The 16,692-nt window shown below is 42.6% G+C and overlaps 1 protein-coding gene and 1 long non-coding RNA gene across 12 annotated transcripts in view; one reads left to right on the top strand and one right to left on the bottom strand.

Moving 5' to 3' along the window:
• LOC128344242 (uncharacterized) overlaps window positions 1-4,639 on the top strand; it is a 30,781-nt gene extending 26,142 nt beyond the window's left edge. For both annotated transcript variants that reach the window (XR_008315741.1, XR_008315742.1), the window contains exons 2-3: window positions 3,146-3,273; window positions 4,403-4,639. This is a non-coding gene — a long non-coding RNA (uncharacterized LOC128344242). The remainder of the gene's footprint in view (window positions 1-3,145; window positions 3,274-4,402) is intronic.
• LIMA1 (LIM domain and actin binding 1) overlaps window positions 4,124-16,692 on the bottom strand; it is a 97,129-nt gene continuing 84,560 nt past the window's right edge. For all 10 annotated transcript variants that reach the window (XM_053293977.1, XM_053293973.1, XM_053293980.1 and 7 more), the window contains 4 exons: window positions 15,891-15,936; window positions 11,830-11,945; window positions 8,990-9,123; window positions 4,124-6,408 (listed from right to left, as the gene is read on the bottom strand). In XM_053293977.1, coding sequence (XP_053149952.1) covers window positions 5,406-6,408; window positions 8,990-9,123; window positions 11,830-11,945; window positions 15,891-15,936 — 1,299 coding nt within the window. In that variant the 3' untranslated portion in view covers window positions 4,124-5,405. The remainder of the gene's footprint in view (window positions 6,409-8,989; window positions 9,124-11,829; window positions 11,946-15,890; window positions 15,937-16,692) is intronic.

Below are 16,692 nucleotides of genomic sequence, written 5' to 3'. Positions count from 1 at the left end.
AGAGATCTACCCATCCCAAGACAGACTGTTAGTGTTGGGAGGGACCTTGCGAGTTGTGCAGCTCCCTGGGCTCAGCGCAAATGGCTGCTCTTGTCACAGTGGAAGTGCTACTCTTCCCCTGCCCAGTTCCTTCTGCACAGCCACTATTAAGCACTTTCCTTTTCCCAATAGCCACAGGCCAGTTGCTAAAGGATACAGCTGCGGCCCCTTCATATTTTTTGCTGACCATGCTTCTTTGATCAGTGCAGCCATTTTGGAGCACCAACTTGCAGAGGAGTTGTGGATCAGTACTATAATATCGTCACTGGAGTTTTACTGTATATGATTAAAAGCTTTTACATACTGTAATATCTCAAGGGGATAGCTTTCTCTTGGAACTCCCAGGCTTTGGGCACTAGTGGTAAAGCAGCACCAGAAATGTGGCAAGTTTAACTCGAGACCAACTTATTTTTTAAACAGTAAAATTGAAAGGCCCAATTTATGCCTAATCAGTTAATGACCCAGAGCTTGTATAGTGGCAGACTTGGCTGTAAATTTCAAATCTCACCTCAGCCATGAATGCAGTTCATGGCTGAGGTGAAAATCTGAGGCAAGCCACCCACCTCTGCATCAGCACACCCAACCTGCAAAATAATATACAGTAGATATATTTACATCTCTTGTAGGTTTCCTGTAAGGTTACTGAGTAACCACTTCAGTGGTTACATGTGTCGTCATGTCGATTTCGACTCCTGGCGCCCACAGAGCCCTGGGGTTTTCTTTTGTTAGAATACAGGAGGGGTTTACCAATTGCCTCCTCCCGCACAGTATCAGATGATGCTTTTCAGCACCTTCCTATATCGCTGCTGCCCAATATAGTACCAGCCAAATTAGGCCTTCTGGATTTGGGAAGCTTAAATATGGCAACCCACTGAGATACTATATCTGTAGCACATTCAACTTCAGAAGAGCCATATAAATGCCAAGTAAGCATGAAAGCATCAAAACAAGACTTTAAAAGATGAACTTCTTATTCAAGGGCCAATTTGGAAAGGTCAGAAATCAGTCCTCCCTTAAGAGGAGAAGAGATTATGAACTAGGAGCCAGAATTAAGGAACTTCATCCAAAAGTGTGTGTTCAGTTAACACGATGAAGACCAAGTATGTGGAAACCCTCACATTTTGCAAACACCCACCACTATTTCATAGGTCATTTTCCTTTGATAAAGCACCCTCTGTCCAACAACTATTTTTGCATTTGTGTGTTGCTAAAGGAATTAGTCCTTGTCATGGTACAGATGAGGTTGAGAGAGGGTATCTGTGTGGGTAGTGGAATAATGTGTTAAGGTGACCTCTTGCTAACACAGTAATCCCGAAGATTTAATGCCTGGGTACAACTTGGAATTAAGAAGTCAGAAAATCTCCCCCACAGTGCATCCAAGGATTTAACCTGTCAAACTCAGGAGCAATGTGTTTTGTAGGTAGATGGCTGCTCTAGCTTACCTGTAACAGTGCTCTGGACTTTGCAAGCACATAGGTTTATGTCAATTGTTTCACCTTTTTCTCTTGGCTCCCATGCATGACAGAGACCAAGCATTTTAAAATGCAAATATACTTAATCACTGGAGATCCCTGGAAACTTTCCTGTATTATTAGAGCAAGTGCTATTTAAACAGAGTTCAAAGGAATTAACTTGTGTGTATAATCCTTGACATTTCTCTAGCATCAGATTCCAAAATTAATTCCTTCTCTCACCACCTGGAGAAAGTGACTATCATCCCTACTGTACAAATGGAGGACATTTCTCCACGCCATTATCAAATCAGTTCTTACAATATAAATATAAATCTGAGACAAGGTGGATAATCCAGGGGAAATATCTTTCCTGAATTCACTTGAAATGTTTGTAATTACCACAACTTTAAACCATCCAAATGCTGTTAACCTATGTTTGTTATTAGATATCCATTGTTAGATTTTTAATTTCAACAGGGATCTGGCGAGAGGTTACACCATGCTAAATAGGATAATGTTTCTATGTGCAGTTTTTAATGAAAAGGAATCTGAAATTGTAAGCATCATTCAGCAAAACAGGAACCAAGGACACCAGCATAAGATAGCCAAAGCTATTTGCTTATATCCGTGGCTTCTCCTACACCTTCAAAAAGTTAACTTAATGGAAAGCAAGCAAGCAAGCAAGCAAATAAATAAATAGAAATTACCTGGGGTTATTTTACTAGCCAGTTTAAGTTTTCATAAGCAAGTGGCCTGTATTGCAGATAAACTGAATGCTTGTATATATCCATGTGCTTCCATACCATCTTCTTGTCAAACTGTTGTTACACTGGAGCCATGCCTCCTCTTTTCTGCCTAAGAACAGTGCCACCTACTGGTTTCAAGTGCACAGCAGCATTTTTCAATAGATTCTCATCAGAGTGCCTCATTGCCAACCACATGCATACTTGACCCTTGCCCTTAATGGCTTATTAAATCTAATATGGAGAGAATTTTTAACTGGATCCAGCAGGTTCAAAATGCTTCACAGAGAGGGAGCGGCCCCAGCTTTGTTGAAGAAAGCTTTTAATCAACCACTCCGAATAAATCGAGTCTGGACCCCGAGAATGTAAACAACTATAGACCTGTGGCCAATATTCCCTTACTGGGCAAGGTACTTGAGCATGTCATGTAGTGGCTGACCAGCTCCAGAAACTTTTGAAGGAAACTGATTATCTAGATCCATTTCAATCAGGCTTCAGGCCTGGCTTTGGAACCCAAATTGCTTTGGTGGCCTTGTGGGATGACCTGTGTAGCAAAGGGCGGCGGTGGGGTGTGAGGAGGAGTGCAAACCTGTTAATTCTCTTGGAATGAGCTTCCAATACCATTGAGCATGGTATCCTTTTGGATAGACTGGCTGAGTTGGACGTGGGAGGGACTGATTGGAGGTGGTTCCACTCCTACTTTGAGGCCCGTTTCAAAAGATGCTGCTGGGGGAGTACTGCTCAACCCCTTGGCAGTTGTGCTTTGGGGTTCTATAGGGTTCCATTCTTTCCCTTATGCTGTTTAACCCCTACATGAAACCGCTGGGAGAGGTCATCAGGAGATTTGGCCTGTGTCTTCAGTATATATATATATATGACACTCAGTTGGATCTTTCTTTTTTTCATCAGACCCAGGTGAAGCACTGACTGTTCTGAATCAGTGCCTGGATGCAGTAATGGACTGGATGAGGGTGAACAAGTTGAGACTCAATCCAGACCAGACAGAAGTACTGTTGGTCAGTGGATCCTCTGCCCAGGTGAATGATGTTCAGCCTGTTCTAGATGGGGTTGCACACACCCCTAAAGGACCAGGTTTGCAGTTGGGGGGTGCTCATCGATCCAGCATTGTCACTAGAGGCTCAAGTAGCCTCTGTGGTTCAGAGTACCTTTTATCCACTTTGACTTATATGCCAGCCGCAACTGTACCTGGATAGATATAGCTTGGCCTGTTACTCATGCTCTGGCAACCTCTTGCTTCAATTACTGCAATACATTGTACATGGGGCTGCCTTAGACAATGGTCCGGAAACTGCAGATGGTATAAAATAGGGTTGCAAGATTAACTGGGACTGGCCACTTTGATCAAATCATGCCTGTGCTTCCTCAGCTGCACTGGCTCTCAGTCTGTTTCTGGGCACAATTCCAAGTGTTGGTTGTAACCTTTCAAGCCCAAAATGGCTTGGGACTGGGTTACCTAAGAGAGTACCTTGCCCCATATGTCCTGAGCTGGACCTTAAGATCTTTGGAGGCCCTGCTCTGAGTACCCCTGCCCAATGAGATGAGGTGGGTGTCTACTAAGGAGAGGGCCTTTTCAGTGGTTGCACCCCATCTATGGAACAACCTCCCCAGTGGGGTTCGCCTGGCACCATCACTTTGCTCTTTTAGGTGCCACATGAAAACCCTTTTCTGTTCATACAGGCTTTTTAAAATTAATCTTAAGGAAACAAGTTTTTGTTGTTGGGTTTTTTGGGTGTGCTTTCCATGTTTGTATTGGATGTTCCAATGTTCTGAGCCTCCCAGAGAATAATTTGTTATGGGGCAGCTAACAAATCAAGTTGTTTATTATTATTGTTGTTGTTGTTGCAAAGAAAAGTCTGGATTAGAAGCTTTAACAATAAAAATGACAGAGCCTTTATTGAATAAAAATGTTTTATACTTAGCAAGATTGGTAAGAAAGCAGAATATTTTACAACTCTAAAATATAGTTAGAGCTAACTTAATCTACATTATAAAAAATTAAAAATGACTGAAGTAAACCCTTTGCCTAGATCAAAATACTATGATTTATAAAATAGATGCTGTCAAGTCAAAAAAAGCACTAACACCACAAAACTAGGAATTGGTCCCAAGAAATTCTTTTTCTTTCTTTCTGTTTTTACCTTGCAGGTTTCTGCATGCTGCATCTTTCAAACAAACTCTCAAATCTGGCAGTTTAATACACACTGTCATAACTTACATTGTTTAAGCTGAGAGTCAGGAAAAAAGAATGGACGTTTCAAACAGAAAGCACAATTATTCAAGAAAACAACTGTGGAATGTAATACCCTGCAGACTGAAGCTTTGCCCTCCACAGTCCTTCATTCAGCACTACCCTTGAAATAAAATTGCAATGTTTTTAGCCCAGGTATGAGAGAGACTGTTTCACTGGCCAGCCAGCAGGCCCAAATTTACCTGGGTCCCAACTTAAAACAAGAGTTAAAACAAATAGAGCAAAGTGCAAAGGTTTTCTCCCGATCATTGCCAAGTAAATCCAGCCTCCCTCCCCATAAAATCATGCTGCTAATCATGTATTTAAGAGACCATCATCACTGAACACCTATCTAGAAGACAGTGTTTTCACTATTTTAAAAAAAGTATCCATTGTGCCTTTACACATACATTAAAGTGCAGTCACCATTTAGAGTGGTCCCCAAACCCCTTTGGAACTGGTCCTTAAGAACTGCAATATCACTGTTAGTGGTAGTGGTAATGTGATAATAGTAGTGTATCTCAAAAAGCCTGCTGTTTCCAGCTCAGCTTTAGGGAGCATAAATGACATCCTGCAAAAAAGTGCAGAACCACCAAAAGCAGAAGAGAGCAAGATGCAATTGAAGTGACCAGGATACAGAATGGAAATCTCAGAACTGTGGTTTTGCTCAACTGAAGCAGCAGCTGTTCCAACAATAATTTTATGCATACTATTCCACTTTCACAGAATCAATTACATTCTTGCAGGTTTCAATGAGCTTTCCTAGACAATGCAAATCTGAGCACGTCTTCATGGTTCCTTTATTTGTCAACCTGCAGCACATCATCATTTTCATGGAGGGCAGCTGCTTTAAGGAAGAAAACTACACACACCAATTTAAGGCCCAGCACCTTGTAATAAGTTCTCTAGTGAAAAGTTACTTTATTCTCCAATGTCATCCTCTTCATCATAGCATCTGTTCCGCTTGATCTGCTCTTCCACTGTCAAATCTTGTAAACCTTCACCTTCAAAAAAGCCATCTTCAAATTTGCGATTTGGACTAATGGATAATTCTTTTGTAGATGCTGAATAAGTGACTGAATGTTTAGGAGATGTATGATAGGATGGTGCTTTATCTGGAGATACTGGGTCTTCTGCAGGATTTTCTTCTCCCTCATCTTCAGCATTGGCACACCTCTGGCCATTCTCAGCTGGGCTCTCTTCACCTCTTGCATTTCCCTGATACAGTTGCTCATCTTCCTCAGCAGCATTTGGAGCATCCTCATGGTCAGTTGCATCACTTTCTTCCATTGGCTTGTTTTTTACCACTACATCCTTCAGTGGTTCCTCACTTGGTCTGACCACACTCCTCTCAGGCTTGGTAAGAGATGCATGTTCAGTTCTATGGCTCTTAACAGACATGGTTCTAAATGAGGCAGCCACTGTAAATGGTCGGCTTCTCTCTTTCAGTGAAGATGTCCTTCGCAGTTTTTTGAGATCTTGGTCCACGTCATCCTGAAGATCCTGCTTAGGGATCTCATCTTCGGGGGGCCACTTTGGCCTCAAAACTTTAATACCTTCTTCCAAGACACTTCCTTGACTGCCTTGTTCAGGAGGTGGTGGCCAGGCAATCTTCAGCTTCTTCGTTTCTGTAGGTCTCTCTTCCTTCTCAAGCACACCTGCAGCTTTTGCTTCCATGCTAGCTGCTAGAACCCCAACTTTTGCAATAGGAGCATCCTCCACCCCTGGACTTAGGGGACCTTCCACTGCATTTCCAAGACAGGCAGGTTTCTCCTGGGACTCTTCATTCTCAATTTTGCTTGCCCACAGTTCCTTGTGTGGCTTGTGCCCAAAGCCCTCATCATAATTGCCTTTGGATTTAAAGAGTTGGTTAAAATGTGGCTTGCAGTAAATGTTCCCATGTAGAGATGCATATGTTCCAAGACTGTACATGAAAAAAACAAAGAAGTAGACAGGCATGAACATATCTAGTAAATCACAAAATGCATATCGTAAAATGAAATGCACCCCAGCACCATGTACTCTTGGCTAATGTGCAATATAAGATAATTACAGTGTCTGATTGTGATATAATTGTTACACAGTAGTACAACCAGCAATAACCTGTTTATGAGGGTTGCTGTATTGTACAAACTCTGTCATGTTAGCTGTCCCTGGTTTACAGCAACTGTTTTCATCACAAAGCAGCTCAGGAGAAAGAATTTTGCCAGATATACAAAAAGAGCTGTTTAGAAAAGCTGTATTTCTTGTCAAGAAGAGCTCGTTATCAAGTTCCACCCATCACACAGTATTGTAATTGGTATTTCAAAGACCTTACAAGTGTGTGGTATCCATTTCAAATATGAGAAGGCTGACACTGGAAGAAGTAGTTTACCCAGGTGAGTAGCAAGAAAGAAACAAAGATGACAAGACTGTTACTTACTGAACTATTATTTTGGTAATTTGAGGGTAGGACTCTTTAATGCAGTATTATCTGCCTCATCAAAGAAAAAAGTGCAGTTGTATAGTAAGCAGCATGAGTTCCTATATTCTCATCATGCCAGAGACTGAAGACAGTATTTCCCCCCAGAGTTGAAAGCCATTTGAAAGATGGATTGCTCTTCTTAATGCGTTCACTTATTTCTATTTCACTTTCACCTCTGATTGCAACCTGTTTGACCAGAGGAGACTGTGGGGCATAACAAGGTTTTTCAGCATGGGAAGCAAAGTCTCTCTTATGTCATTTTCAACTCTTTTACACAGTATTGTTCTTCTCCAAAGAAGAGTGACTTCTGAGAACATGAATCCCTGGCACCCTCCTGCTGTGTAAAAGTAGTATCTGAGCTGCCTTCTCTTATTGGCCTAGACAGAGACACAAATTAATCCATGCATTGTTTGCACCATGGCCCATCTCTTTACCACTTGGCTACTTAAAAGAAGCAGCTTTCCACCTCCTCCTGGTGACCCAAATATTACTGTAATGTGAGCACTGCAAAATGGTAGTTGAGGTGCCTTGTAGCAAGACAGGTAGCTGCTCAGACTGCCATAACCAAATCTCCATCTTTCTGTTCACTTTCCTTGTACCACAAGGAAAACAGACAGGTTATTGCATCATTTGCTTCTCCTTCATTACTAACAAGAGAGTGACAAGAAATAACCAAGTCAGATTCATAATTGCCATGTGCCATAAATACATGGGAAAAAACCTACTGGTGGTCTGTTCAATCAACAGCAGTGATCTATGATGGGGATGTGCACGAACCAGTCCGGAGGCCATGTTGGAGGCCTCCGAACCGGTTCGGAGCCGGAGTCCGGCAGCGAGGGGGGGTCTACCTTTAAGGGCTGGGGGGTAGAACTTACCCCTCCCGCCGCTCTTCCCCCTCCGGCGCTGTAGTTTCAAGCGAAGTTTTTGGGGCGGCAGCGTTCCTCGCTGCCACCCCTGCCCCCGTCGTCGCCTGGAAGTCTCCGTAATAGCAGCACGCATGCGCGCGCACGGCGGTGACAGGCACGCGCCACCACGCGTGCATGCGTGCTGCTATTACGGAGACTTCCAGGTGACGACGGGGGCAGGGGCGGCAGCAAGGAACGCTTCCGCCCCAAAAACTTCGCTTGAAACTACAGCGCCGGAGGGGGAAGAGCGGCGGGAGGGGTAAGTTCTACCCCCCCGCCCTTAAAGGTAGACCCCACCTCGGTACCGGTCCGGACCATGCACATCCCTAATCTATGAGATTCCCATTAAAGTGAAGAGAGCAGTCTGGATTTCATCATACTGCTCGTTATTAGGGCAGATCCTCCCATACCACTGTCATAAGAACATAAAAGCAACCCTGCTGGATCAGACCAAAAGGTCCTTCTAGTCCTCTGGGTAAGGGATATTGGTCAGTACAAGAGCACGGGCTTTGCATGCATCAGGTCTCAGGTTTAATCTCTGGCATCTCCAAGCAGGACTGAAAAATCTGTCAAAAACCCTGGAAAGCCACTGCCCATCAGTATAGACAATACTGACCTAGACTGACCAATAGTAAGAATAAGGCAGCTTCATATGCTCATAATCCAGCACACTAACAGTGGTCAGCCAGGTACCTCTAGGAAGTTTACAACTAGGACATGAAGGCAGTGAGCCTCCCCATTTGCCCTTAATATCCAGTATTCAGACATACAGCCTGTAAACTTAGAGGTTCCACTTATCAGTGGCTAGCAGCCATGATACCTATCCATGAATTTGTCTAATCAAATCCACCCAGGCAAGTTGTCATCACTTCTTGTGACGCAAGCCAATTGTGAGACTTCAATTTGCCACCCTTCCTTAAATCCCCCTCAGTAGTCTATCTGCAATTTATTTACTGTGAGGCATGTGCCTCTGCATCCATAGTAGCCAACTTTGGACCCACCCTCTAAACTTGCCTTTTCTCCACACATTACACCAGAAGTACTTGCTTCCCTCAACCCACAGTAGAGCATTGAGGTTACAGCAACCTGCTTTTGTTTTAGAACAGCTGAGTTGTGTCTGAATGCCCCAGACTTACGTAAGTTTGCTGTTGCAGTAAGAGCAGCGGAAGCAGCTGATATGGTACACTTGCTGGTTGGCAAAGAGACGCTCCATTGGGTACACAGTCTTCTTGCATGCAACACAAGTTTCCTTGGCTGGCAGCTGGAACTTCTGGTGGAAAAAGAGTGGGTTAGTGGGATCAGTAAGAGGCTGATGCACTTCCATCAGCCTCTTAATAGGGATGTGCCCGAAGTTGCTTCAGTGCTGGCAGAGGTAGTTCTTGAAGGGCGGGGGAGGGTGCACTCACCCCTCCCGCTGCATTTCCCACACCGGCGCTCCGTTATTTTCAAGCCCCTTGGGGCAGCAGCATTCCTCCCTGCCACCCTGTTGTCCTCGTTGGCCGGAAGTGGTCGGACGTAGCGAATGTGCGTGTGCTCGCCGTATGCACGCACCCATTTGCCACGCATGCGCGATTGCTACTTCTGGCCACTTCTGGCCGATGAGGACAACAGGGCGGCAGGGAGCAACGCTGCCGCCCCGAGGAGCTTGAAAAGAACGGAGCGCCGGCAGGGGGAAATGCAGCAGGAGGGGTGAGTGCTCCCTCCTCTACTCTTAAAGAACTACCCCTGCTGGCGCCAAAGCACTGAAACGGCCCCCGGAGCCAAAACGTTTCAGGCTCAAGCCTACTCCTTAATCTTTCTCTTTCTGAACCAGCCAAATTAATGACCATCTACCCACCAAAAGAAGGAATCCTCTACTCATTTTTCTAAGAGTGGCCCCAAACATAAAAATAAGTAAGACTTTTAAAATGAATAAATAATTTAAAAAAATAAGGTGGCAACCAATCAGGTACTTAAACAGCATCTCTAACCCAAATCTGCACCCATTGTCAATCTCTCTACAGAAAGCTAGAAGATGGAGGCAAGTGCACAAAGAAGAAACATTAATGGCAAGAGCAGCAAAAGCACTTCCAAGTCTAAGGGGAAGACAGTCTTAATTATAAGAGAGGTCACAGCAATTTCTTCAGCTCTTCTGCCAAACCGTGTACAGCAGCACACTGACCTAGTTCAGTGAACAAGTCTTGCTCTCCCCGCTCTTGTGCTTCAGGAGGACTGTCCATTTTTAAAGGCACCACATGGACACTCACATTTCTGCACATTCATGAGCTTATTAAGGGGAATCTGGGTGCTGATGAATTCTTGTTGACATTACAGGGGCCAGCCAATTAGCACAATTTGCAACTGGCTTCTGCTTAAGCCCACAGAACTGTTCCACACACACACACCCTTCAGGCATTAACCCTGGAGAGAAAAGGTTCATTTGGACTGAATGCAGTGAATGTGTAAAATGCTCTCAAAATTCTACGTCTATCTACAGCCCAACACAAAATGCATGAGAGCTTTCACAATCTGGAGGACCTAACAAGTACAATAAGGTGGGGGGTGGGGGCAGAGAAGAGGCTGATCGCCATCCAGCTGTCCTTGTTTGATAATTCAAGTGGGCACATCGGTGAGCAGCTTGTATGACATGTTCTGCCTGAAAGCCAGGAGCTAACGGTTAACCCAGTTGCTTTTCAATATGCTACTCATGTGGAGAGAGCTTTAAGGTTTACTTCAAAGGTGGTAGATAATGTCTCTAATCCCATAAATGTAACATTTACATATACATTATCCTTGGCAACCAGAATGCATGTTCTAGACACAATAGAAAGATAGTAGATGGCAACTATACAACTAATAGATTTGTTGTTCTACCGAATGAATGACATGCCTTAATCATCCTAGGTGGCCAACTGAAGCAGTATAAGGCTGCTTTACCAAATATTTAGATACATTTTTTTTTAAAAAGAGAAAGAACACCTATTACCCCAATGACTATGTTATTTCTTGTTGATAAACAGTAAGGTATCAGCACAACAGGATAATTTAGGCATCCATAGTAAATTTATCCCTTCTAACAAGAACAAAAAACAATTTTTAAAATCCAGGCATGAACCTTGCTCAGCTGTTAAAAACCAGTTCCCCCTATCCAATCTGGTTACCAGGCATTTGCAAAATGTATTCCCCATCCAACTTACATCTGTGTGAAAGATTTAGATTGTATGGAGCAAATTTCCATTCCAAGCAAACTTTGAAAGGAAACTACAGTAGAAGGGTGAAGTCTAGTTAATTAAAAAGGGGAGGAGAACAGGCAAGAAAGCTGAGAGTTGAGCTCACATTAAGAGGGAGGCAGAAGGCAGGAGGAGTAGAGATTAGGAACCAGGAGCAGGAAGCAGAAGCTGGAAGAGACAAATGGCTATTTATAACACATATCTGGGTTTGTATGAAAATGCACCAAGAAGTTTCTAGAGTGAAAGCCATATTCATATTCTGCCTAACAGAACTCAAATGACAGGGTGCATATGAGAAAAGCAGAAAACCTTTTCCAACTAGTTATAATCCTATGAGATATTACATTCTCTCACAGTAGATACGCTGAATAATCAAACACTACATGTGAATTTTGTACAATTAAACTAAGGGACAACAGAAGGCTTCATCAACTGCTCACAAGTTATACAGCAAATCAGTGATCAATTTTCCCCATTTCAGTTCTCCACATACACCACAGACATCACTGTACCAAAAAAACCCTCACAACAGCTCATGCCAAAACATCTCCAGCTTATAAACTATCTTTCATAAAAGAATTGCACAGTATGTTTTATATTTCACTTCTGCACATTTTTAGATTAACCAATTAAGAACTTGCAAAACTTGGAAGAAACTAATTATTGATTATTTAGGGGAAAAAATCGGAGAGGGGGAAAAGACAACCAATACTTGGTAACATACATTTCTTCTGTACGTTACCACTAAGGTAATATATCCACTGTACCTTTACTGCTTTGGGGAGAGAGGAATCAGTCTGATTAGATGCTCTAGAATCAGGGCTTTGTTGTTTGGCATACACAGACTTTGGGACATCCGTTTCCTTCTGGAAGTTTAATGCAACTAGAAAAGATTTTAAAAGTCAGATTAGAACCCCTCATTTAAAACCCAGGGCTTCAGTTCATATCCTGGATTGAGAAAAGTACAGCCAGTTTAGTATAAGATGACTATTACGTTTCATTAGACCTGTTTTTAAGTTACTTTTCTTGGTCAAGGTCCTGGAACAAGTAGGGCTAACTCAATTCCAGGGGATTTTGGATGACATTGATAATTTTGATTCATTTCAGTCATATTTGCAGCTTGGCTACAGGATGGAAACTGCCATGGTCATCTAGTGGGAGCACAGCCCTGCTGATTCTACTTTTGATATCAGTCATGGCATACTTCTGGGTTTACTGGGATGGGATTGAAAGCACTGTTTTGCAGTGGCTCCAATCCCTCCTGAAGAATCTATCCCAGAAGATAATACTGGTAGACTATTGGTCTTTCCCATGGTTTTTGGCTTACCGGTGCCACTGAATCTGCTCTTGATTTTATTTTATTTTGAAAAATAGAAGGAAGGTAGGTGTGGCAGCTACTTTAAAATTATCAGTGAGAAAATACCAAGATATGGGGATCATATCTTGTCCCCCATGCTTTTTAACACCTTCATGAAAAGTCATCTGGAAGTTTGGGTTGGCATCAATATGTAGACGACACCCAGCATTACCTCTCATTTTTGCAGCATCTGATCCTAGGGAGGTAGTGGAATCTTTGAACTAGTGTTTGGAATCAACTTTGTCTGGATGAGGGCAAACAAGCTTAATCCAGACAAGGTACTATTGACTAGGATTGTACATCTCTGGATGAAGTTGTGTAGCAGATTAAAGCCTTTGTCTCAGAGCAAGCTCACGTGAGGGAAAGAAATGCTGAATCGTCCCTGCTGAGCTGCATGACTAGGCTTCTCCTAAAACTCTTTATTTTTGGTAGTTTCAAAAATGCTGCCGCCGCCACCATCTTATCAAGAGAACTTGAAATCACCATCACCACCTGGGCTTGAGTGGCGGAGAATCCCAGGGAAAACTCTTTCTTTTGCTATTGGACAAGTACACAAAAATCCTCCATGTGCAAGAAAACTGGTAGTTGCTGAATATCTGAGGATATGCTTGCACCAGAGTAAGACCCTCTTCCAGCCCCCCCCCACTTTCTCCTGAATTAAAAACGCACTTGGAGAGGCGTATAAAAGCAAAGAACAAAAAGAGAAAGTTTTATTCAAATGCTACAGACTGCTCGTCTGAGGCTCTCTCAGCTTTTAGTTACAGGTAAAAATACTCAGCAAGTTACAAGAATACTTCAAACCACCACCACCCCTGAATGATGTTGGGGTGGCATGCTTTAAAAATCGTGGTTACACAGTTGCAAGGAACAGGTATGTTGGAAAATACAAAAGCACCTTAAAAAGCTTACAGAGTCTTTTTCAACACCCTGGCTGGATGGGCGAAGGCTAGTGCTTCTTAGTTTAGTTACATTACAGGTAAACAATCATAAAACAGTTTCAGGGATATACAAAGCACACACCAAAGAAACAGAAAGTCTAACGCAAAATCTGACTAAACAAACTTTCCCTTGACTAAACTTCACGAAGCCAAAGCCCTGGCTTCCTTGGTCTTGAACACACCAAATCCTGGATGAGAATTCAAGCCACTGCAGTTCTATCTTCCAAGAACTGCAGTCATCCTCCAGCAGCCATCCTCCCTGACCACATGCATTCCTCTCTGCACCCCCAACCAGATTCTTCTAACCAAGGAACTCTCCTTCCTCCCAAGGGCTCTCTAGGTCCCAACCATCTGGTGTGCTGATTGGCTGAGCCCTGGAGTTCACCAGCCTGTCAGTCAAGACAGGGTTAACTTCAGGTTAACTCTTTAGGGGAGGGGTGGCTGATCACTGCAAGGTGTTTGACCTGTCTGACATGGTTGCCCCCTGAAAAGCTCAAATATGCAGTTCGGGGGTTCTTCTGGACCTAGTGTTGTCCCTGGATGCCTAAACAACTGTGGTGGCCTGGTGTGCCTTTTACCGGCTTCAGCCAATTGAAAGTCCATCTGAAGAGAACTGACTTTGTCTCAGTCAGATATGAACTGGTCATACCCAGGTTGGATGCAGTGTATTCTAATGGGGCTGTCTTTGAAGACTGTTTGGAAATTCAGTTGCCCAGGACATAGCTGCTAGGATGCTGATAGGGCAAACCAAGACCTATTCCTCCCAACTTGGTACTTCTTTTCCAGCATCCATACAAGGCAAAACCATGCAGTGCAAGCCATCAGACAAAGCACACCTGCTGGCCCAATGAAAAAATAAACCTGAAATGGTGGTTTATTCTTAACCTATGATAAATGTTTGTGATTACTAAGTATTCTTTGATTAAGGCATTATAAATCTGAATACAAATGTTTTGGCTAAAACAAATATACTGAGAATGCATTCTCTGCACTGAATTGGTTTGTGTACTTTCGTTTTCTATTTAAACTAAATAAAAAGATAAAGAAATATTATTAATTTTCCTAAGTTTTGCTATTCAGTGTTACCAGATGAGTTCTCAGAACTCAAGCTGTCAATGATTAACATCTGAAGTTAATCATATAAACATTAACAAATTAAATCCCCAACTACATACATTTGAATAAAAATAGCTCTACAAAAAGCATGTGTTTGATGATGCAAGCATGTTTGCCAGAAGGCCCCATCTTAGAAACTGCACTACCTATGTGAGGGAAGGAAAAAATGCTGCTTCTAAAATGGTGCCTGCCACCCAGAGTTTTTGTAAGGTATTAAAACCCATTAACTTTTATAATTTTAAAATGAATGTGTGTATAGTCATTCACAGAAAAACATGTACATCTGTACAGACATCTGTATGTACAACATAATGCCTGAACAGAGCTTAGATCGGTGTCTAATCTTACATCTTCAAATCCTACTAATTAGTGCTCTAATTACAGAGGGGCTGTGGGGGCGGCCACTCTGCAAGGACTATTGGAGGATAATACAGCTTTGCTAGAGTTGTGATTTCACCAAGAGACCTCTTCCCTTATTCTCCCACAATTCAAGCAGTACTACCAACGTTCCATGTAAGCAACACTTTTCCAAGGAGGAACTCTCAATATTTTAGTCAAATACTTACAACTTCTATGAGTAGCTTTTAGACATTCTGTACAAATATGTTCATACTATTTAGTAAACAAAGTCATTGGAGCATGAGTTTACTTTTGCCTCTTGCAGATTATTATTGATTTGTTCAAACTGAAAACCAATTGGCAAACCCCTGCTAACTTGGCAAATAGGCATCTTTTAACGTGGCGATTCTCTTTATTTATCAGGGGGAGAGTAACTGGCCCTATCCACCCCCAGCACAGTATCTCCAGTGACTGTTGCTGGTGTCTATCTTACGTTTCTTTTGAGATTGTGAGCCCTTTGGGGACAGGAAGCCATCTTATTTGTTTGTTATTTCTCTATGTAAACCGCCCTGAGCCATTTTTGGAAGGGCAGTATAGAAATCGAATAAATAAATAAATAAATAAATAATAAATAAATGTTCAGTACCTTTGTGTTATGTATTGCTCAGCTAAAGTCCCTTCTCTCCCATTTTTACTCTCACAATGCCTATACTGTAGCATTCTACCTTTCCACAAGCAGGCCCCTCACCCTCCCAAAGCACCCTCCAACCACTATAAACCTGCATAGAGCAACACCAAACCAAAAACGCTGCCATCCTGTTTATCCTAGGACTCAAAGGATGCATACACAGCTGAGCACACCAATATTTTAAGAGAAAAATTATTAATGGTTAGCTTGGAAGAATACCTTGGACAGCATACCTCTGATTAATTAGAAGAGCAGAGGTTGCCTTCAAAATCCTGCAAGTGCACAAAACAAGGTAGCTATTTTTTAACCCAGCAACCACGGAAACACGACATCAACATTTAGGTGGCAAGTGTGCATCCATTCTTTGGTAGGAGAAAACAAAATACTTACTGCCATCTCCACAGAAGCTGGAATTTAGACCATCACCTATGGAAACCTGCAGGAAGTAGAATACAGTGTCAGCCTTTTGTTACACAGATATCTGGAGAACTGGACTCGCCTGCTTCACACACAAACTTTGCACAAGCAGCGTATTGTTCTGTGTGTTTTTAAAAAGGGGAACACACAACTAGACAAGAAACAGACTGATACATTGTGTAAAAGCACAAGGCAGATTGTGATCAGATGTTAAGAACTGAGCAGCCTTACCAGATGTCAATTATAGCTCTTTGTCAACATAAGCCTTTGGAATCTATTCTTCAGTTGTCTATCCAAGCTAACAAGAAGAACTGTTTTTCTACTCAAGTTTCTAACTTTCACAGAAGATGAAGTACCATGGTTATCTGGCCCAAGCATCTTGCCACTTCATCTTAGTGCTACCACTCCTGGGCCTGAGTCAGATACTAGCCAGCTCAATCAACAATGCAAAATCATGTCTAAGCCTCCGAGTTGACTTCAGGTGTTTAGATCTCCATGCCAACCAGTTGTCTATGTTAATGCTACTAGCTATCTAAATGGGGCACCACTATATCAAGCAAGTACTATATGAAAGAGTGCTTCAGATAGTTTACTATATTCCGTTGCCCCTGCTAACTGGGCAATGAGGCACCTTTTTAATGAGGTGATACTCTTTATTTAGCAGGGGGAGAGTAACTGTTCCTATCCACCCCCAGCACAGTACCTCCAGTGACTGTTGCTGGTGTCTATCTTATGTTTCTTTTTAGACTGTGAGCCTTTTGGGGACAGGGATCCA

The sequence above is a fragment of the Hemicordylus capensis genome, chromosome 2, assembly GCF_027244095.1.
Source record: "Hemicordylus capensis ecotype Gifberg chromosome 2, rHemCap1.1.pri, whole genome shotgun sequence".
Lineage (NCBI taxonomy): Eukaryota > Metazoa > Chordata > Lepidosauria > Squamata > Cordylidae > Hemicordylus > Hemicordylus capensis.
Note: the sequence above shows the minus strand (reverse complement) of the source record. Positions and strands in the feature narration are given on the sequence as shown.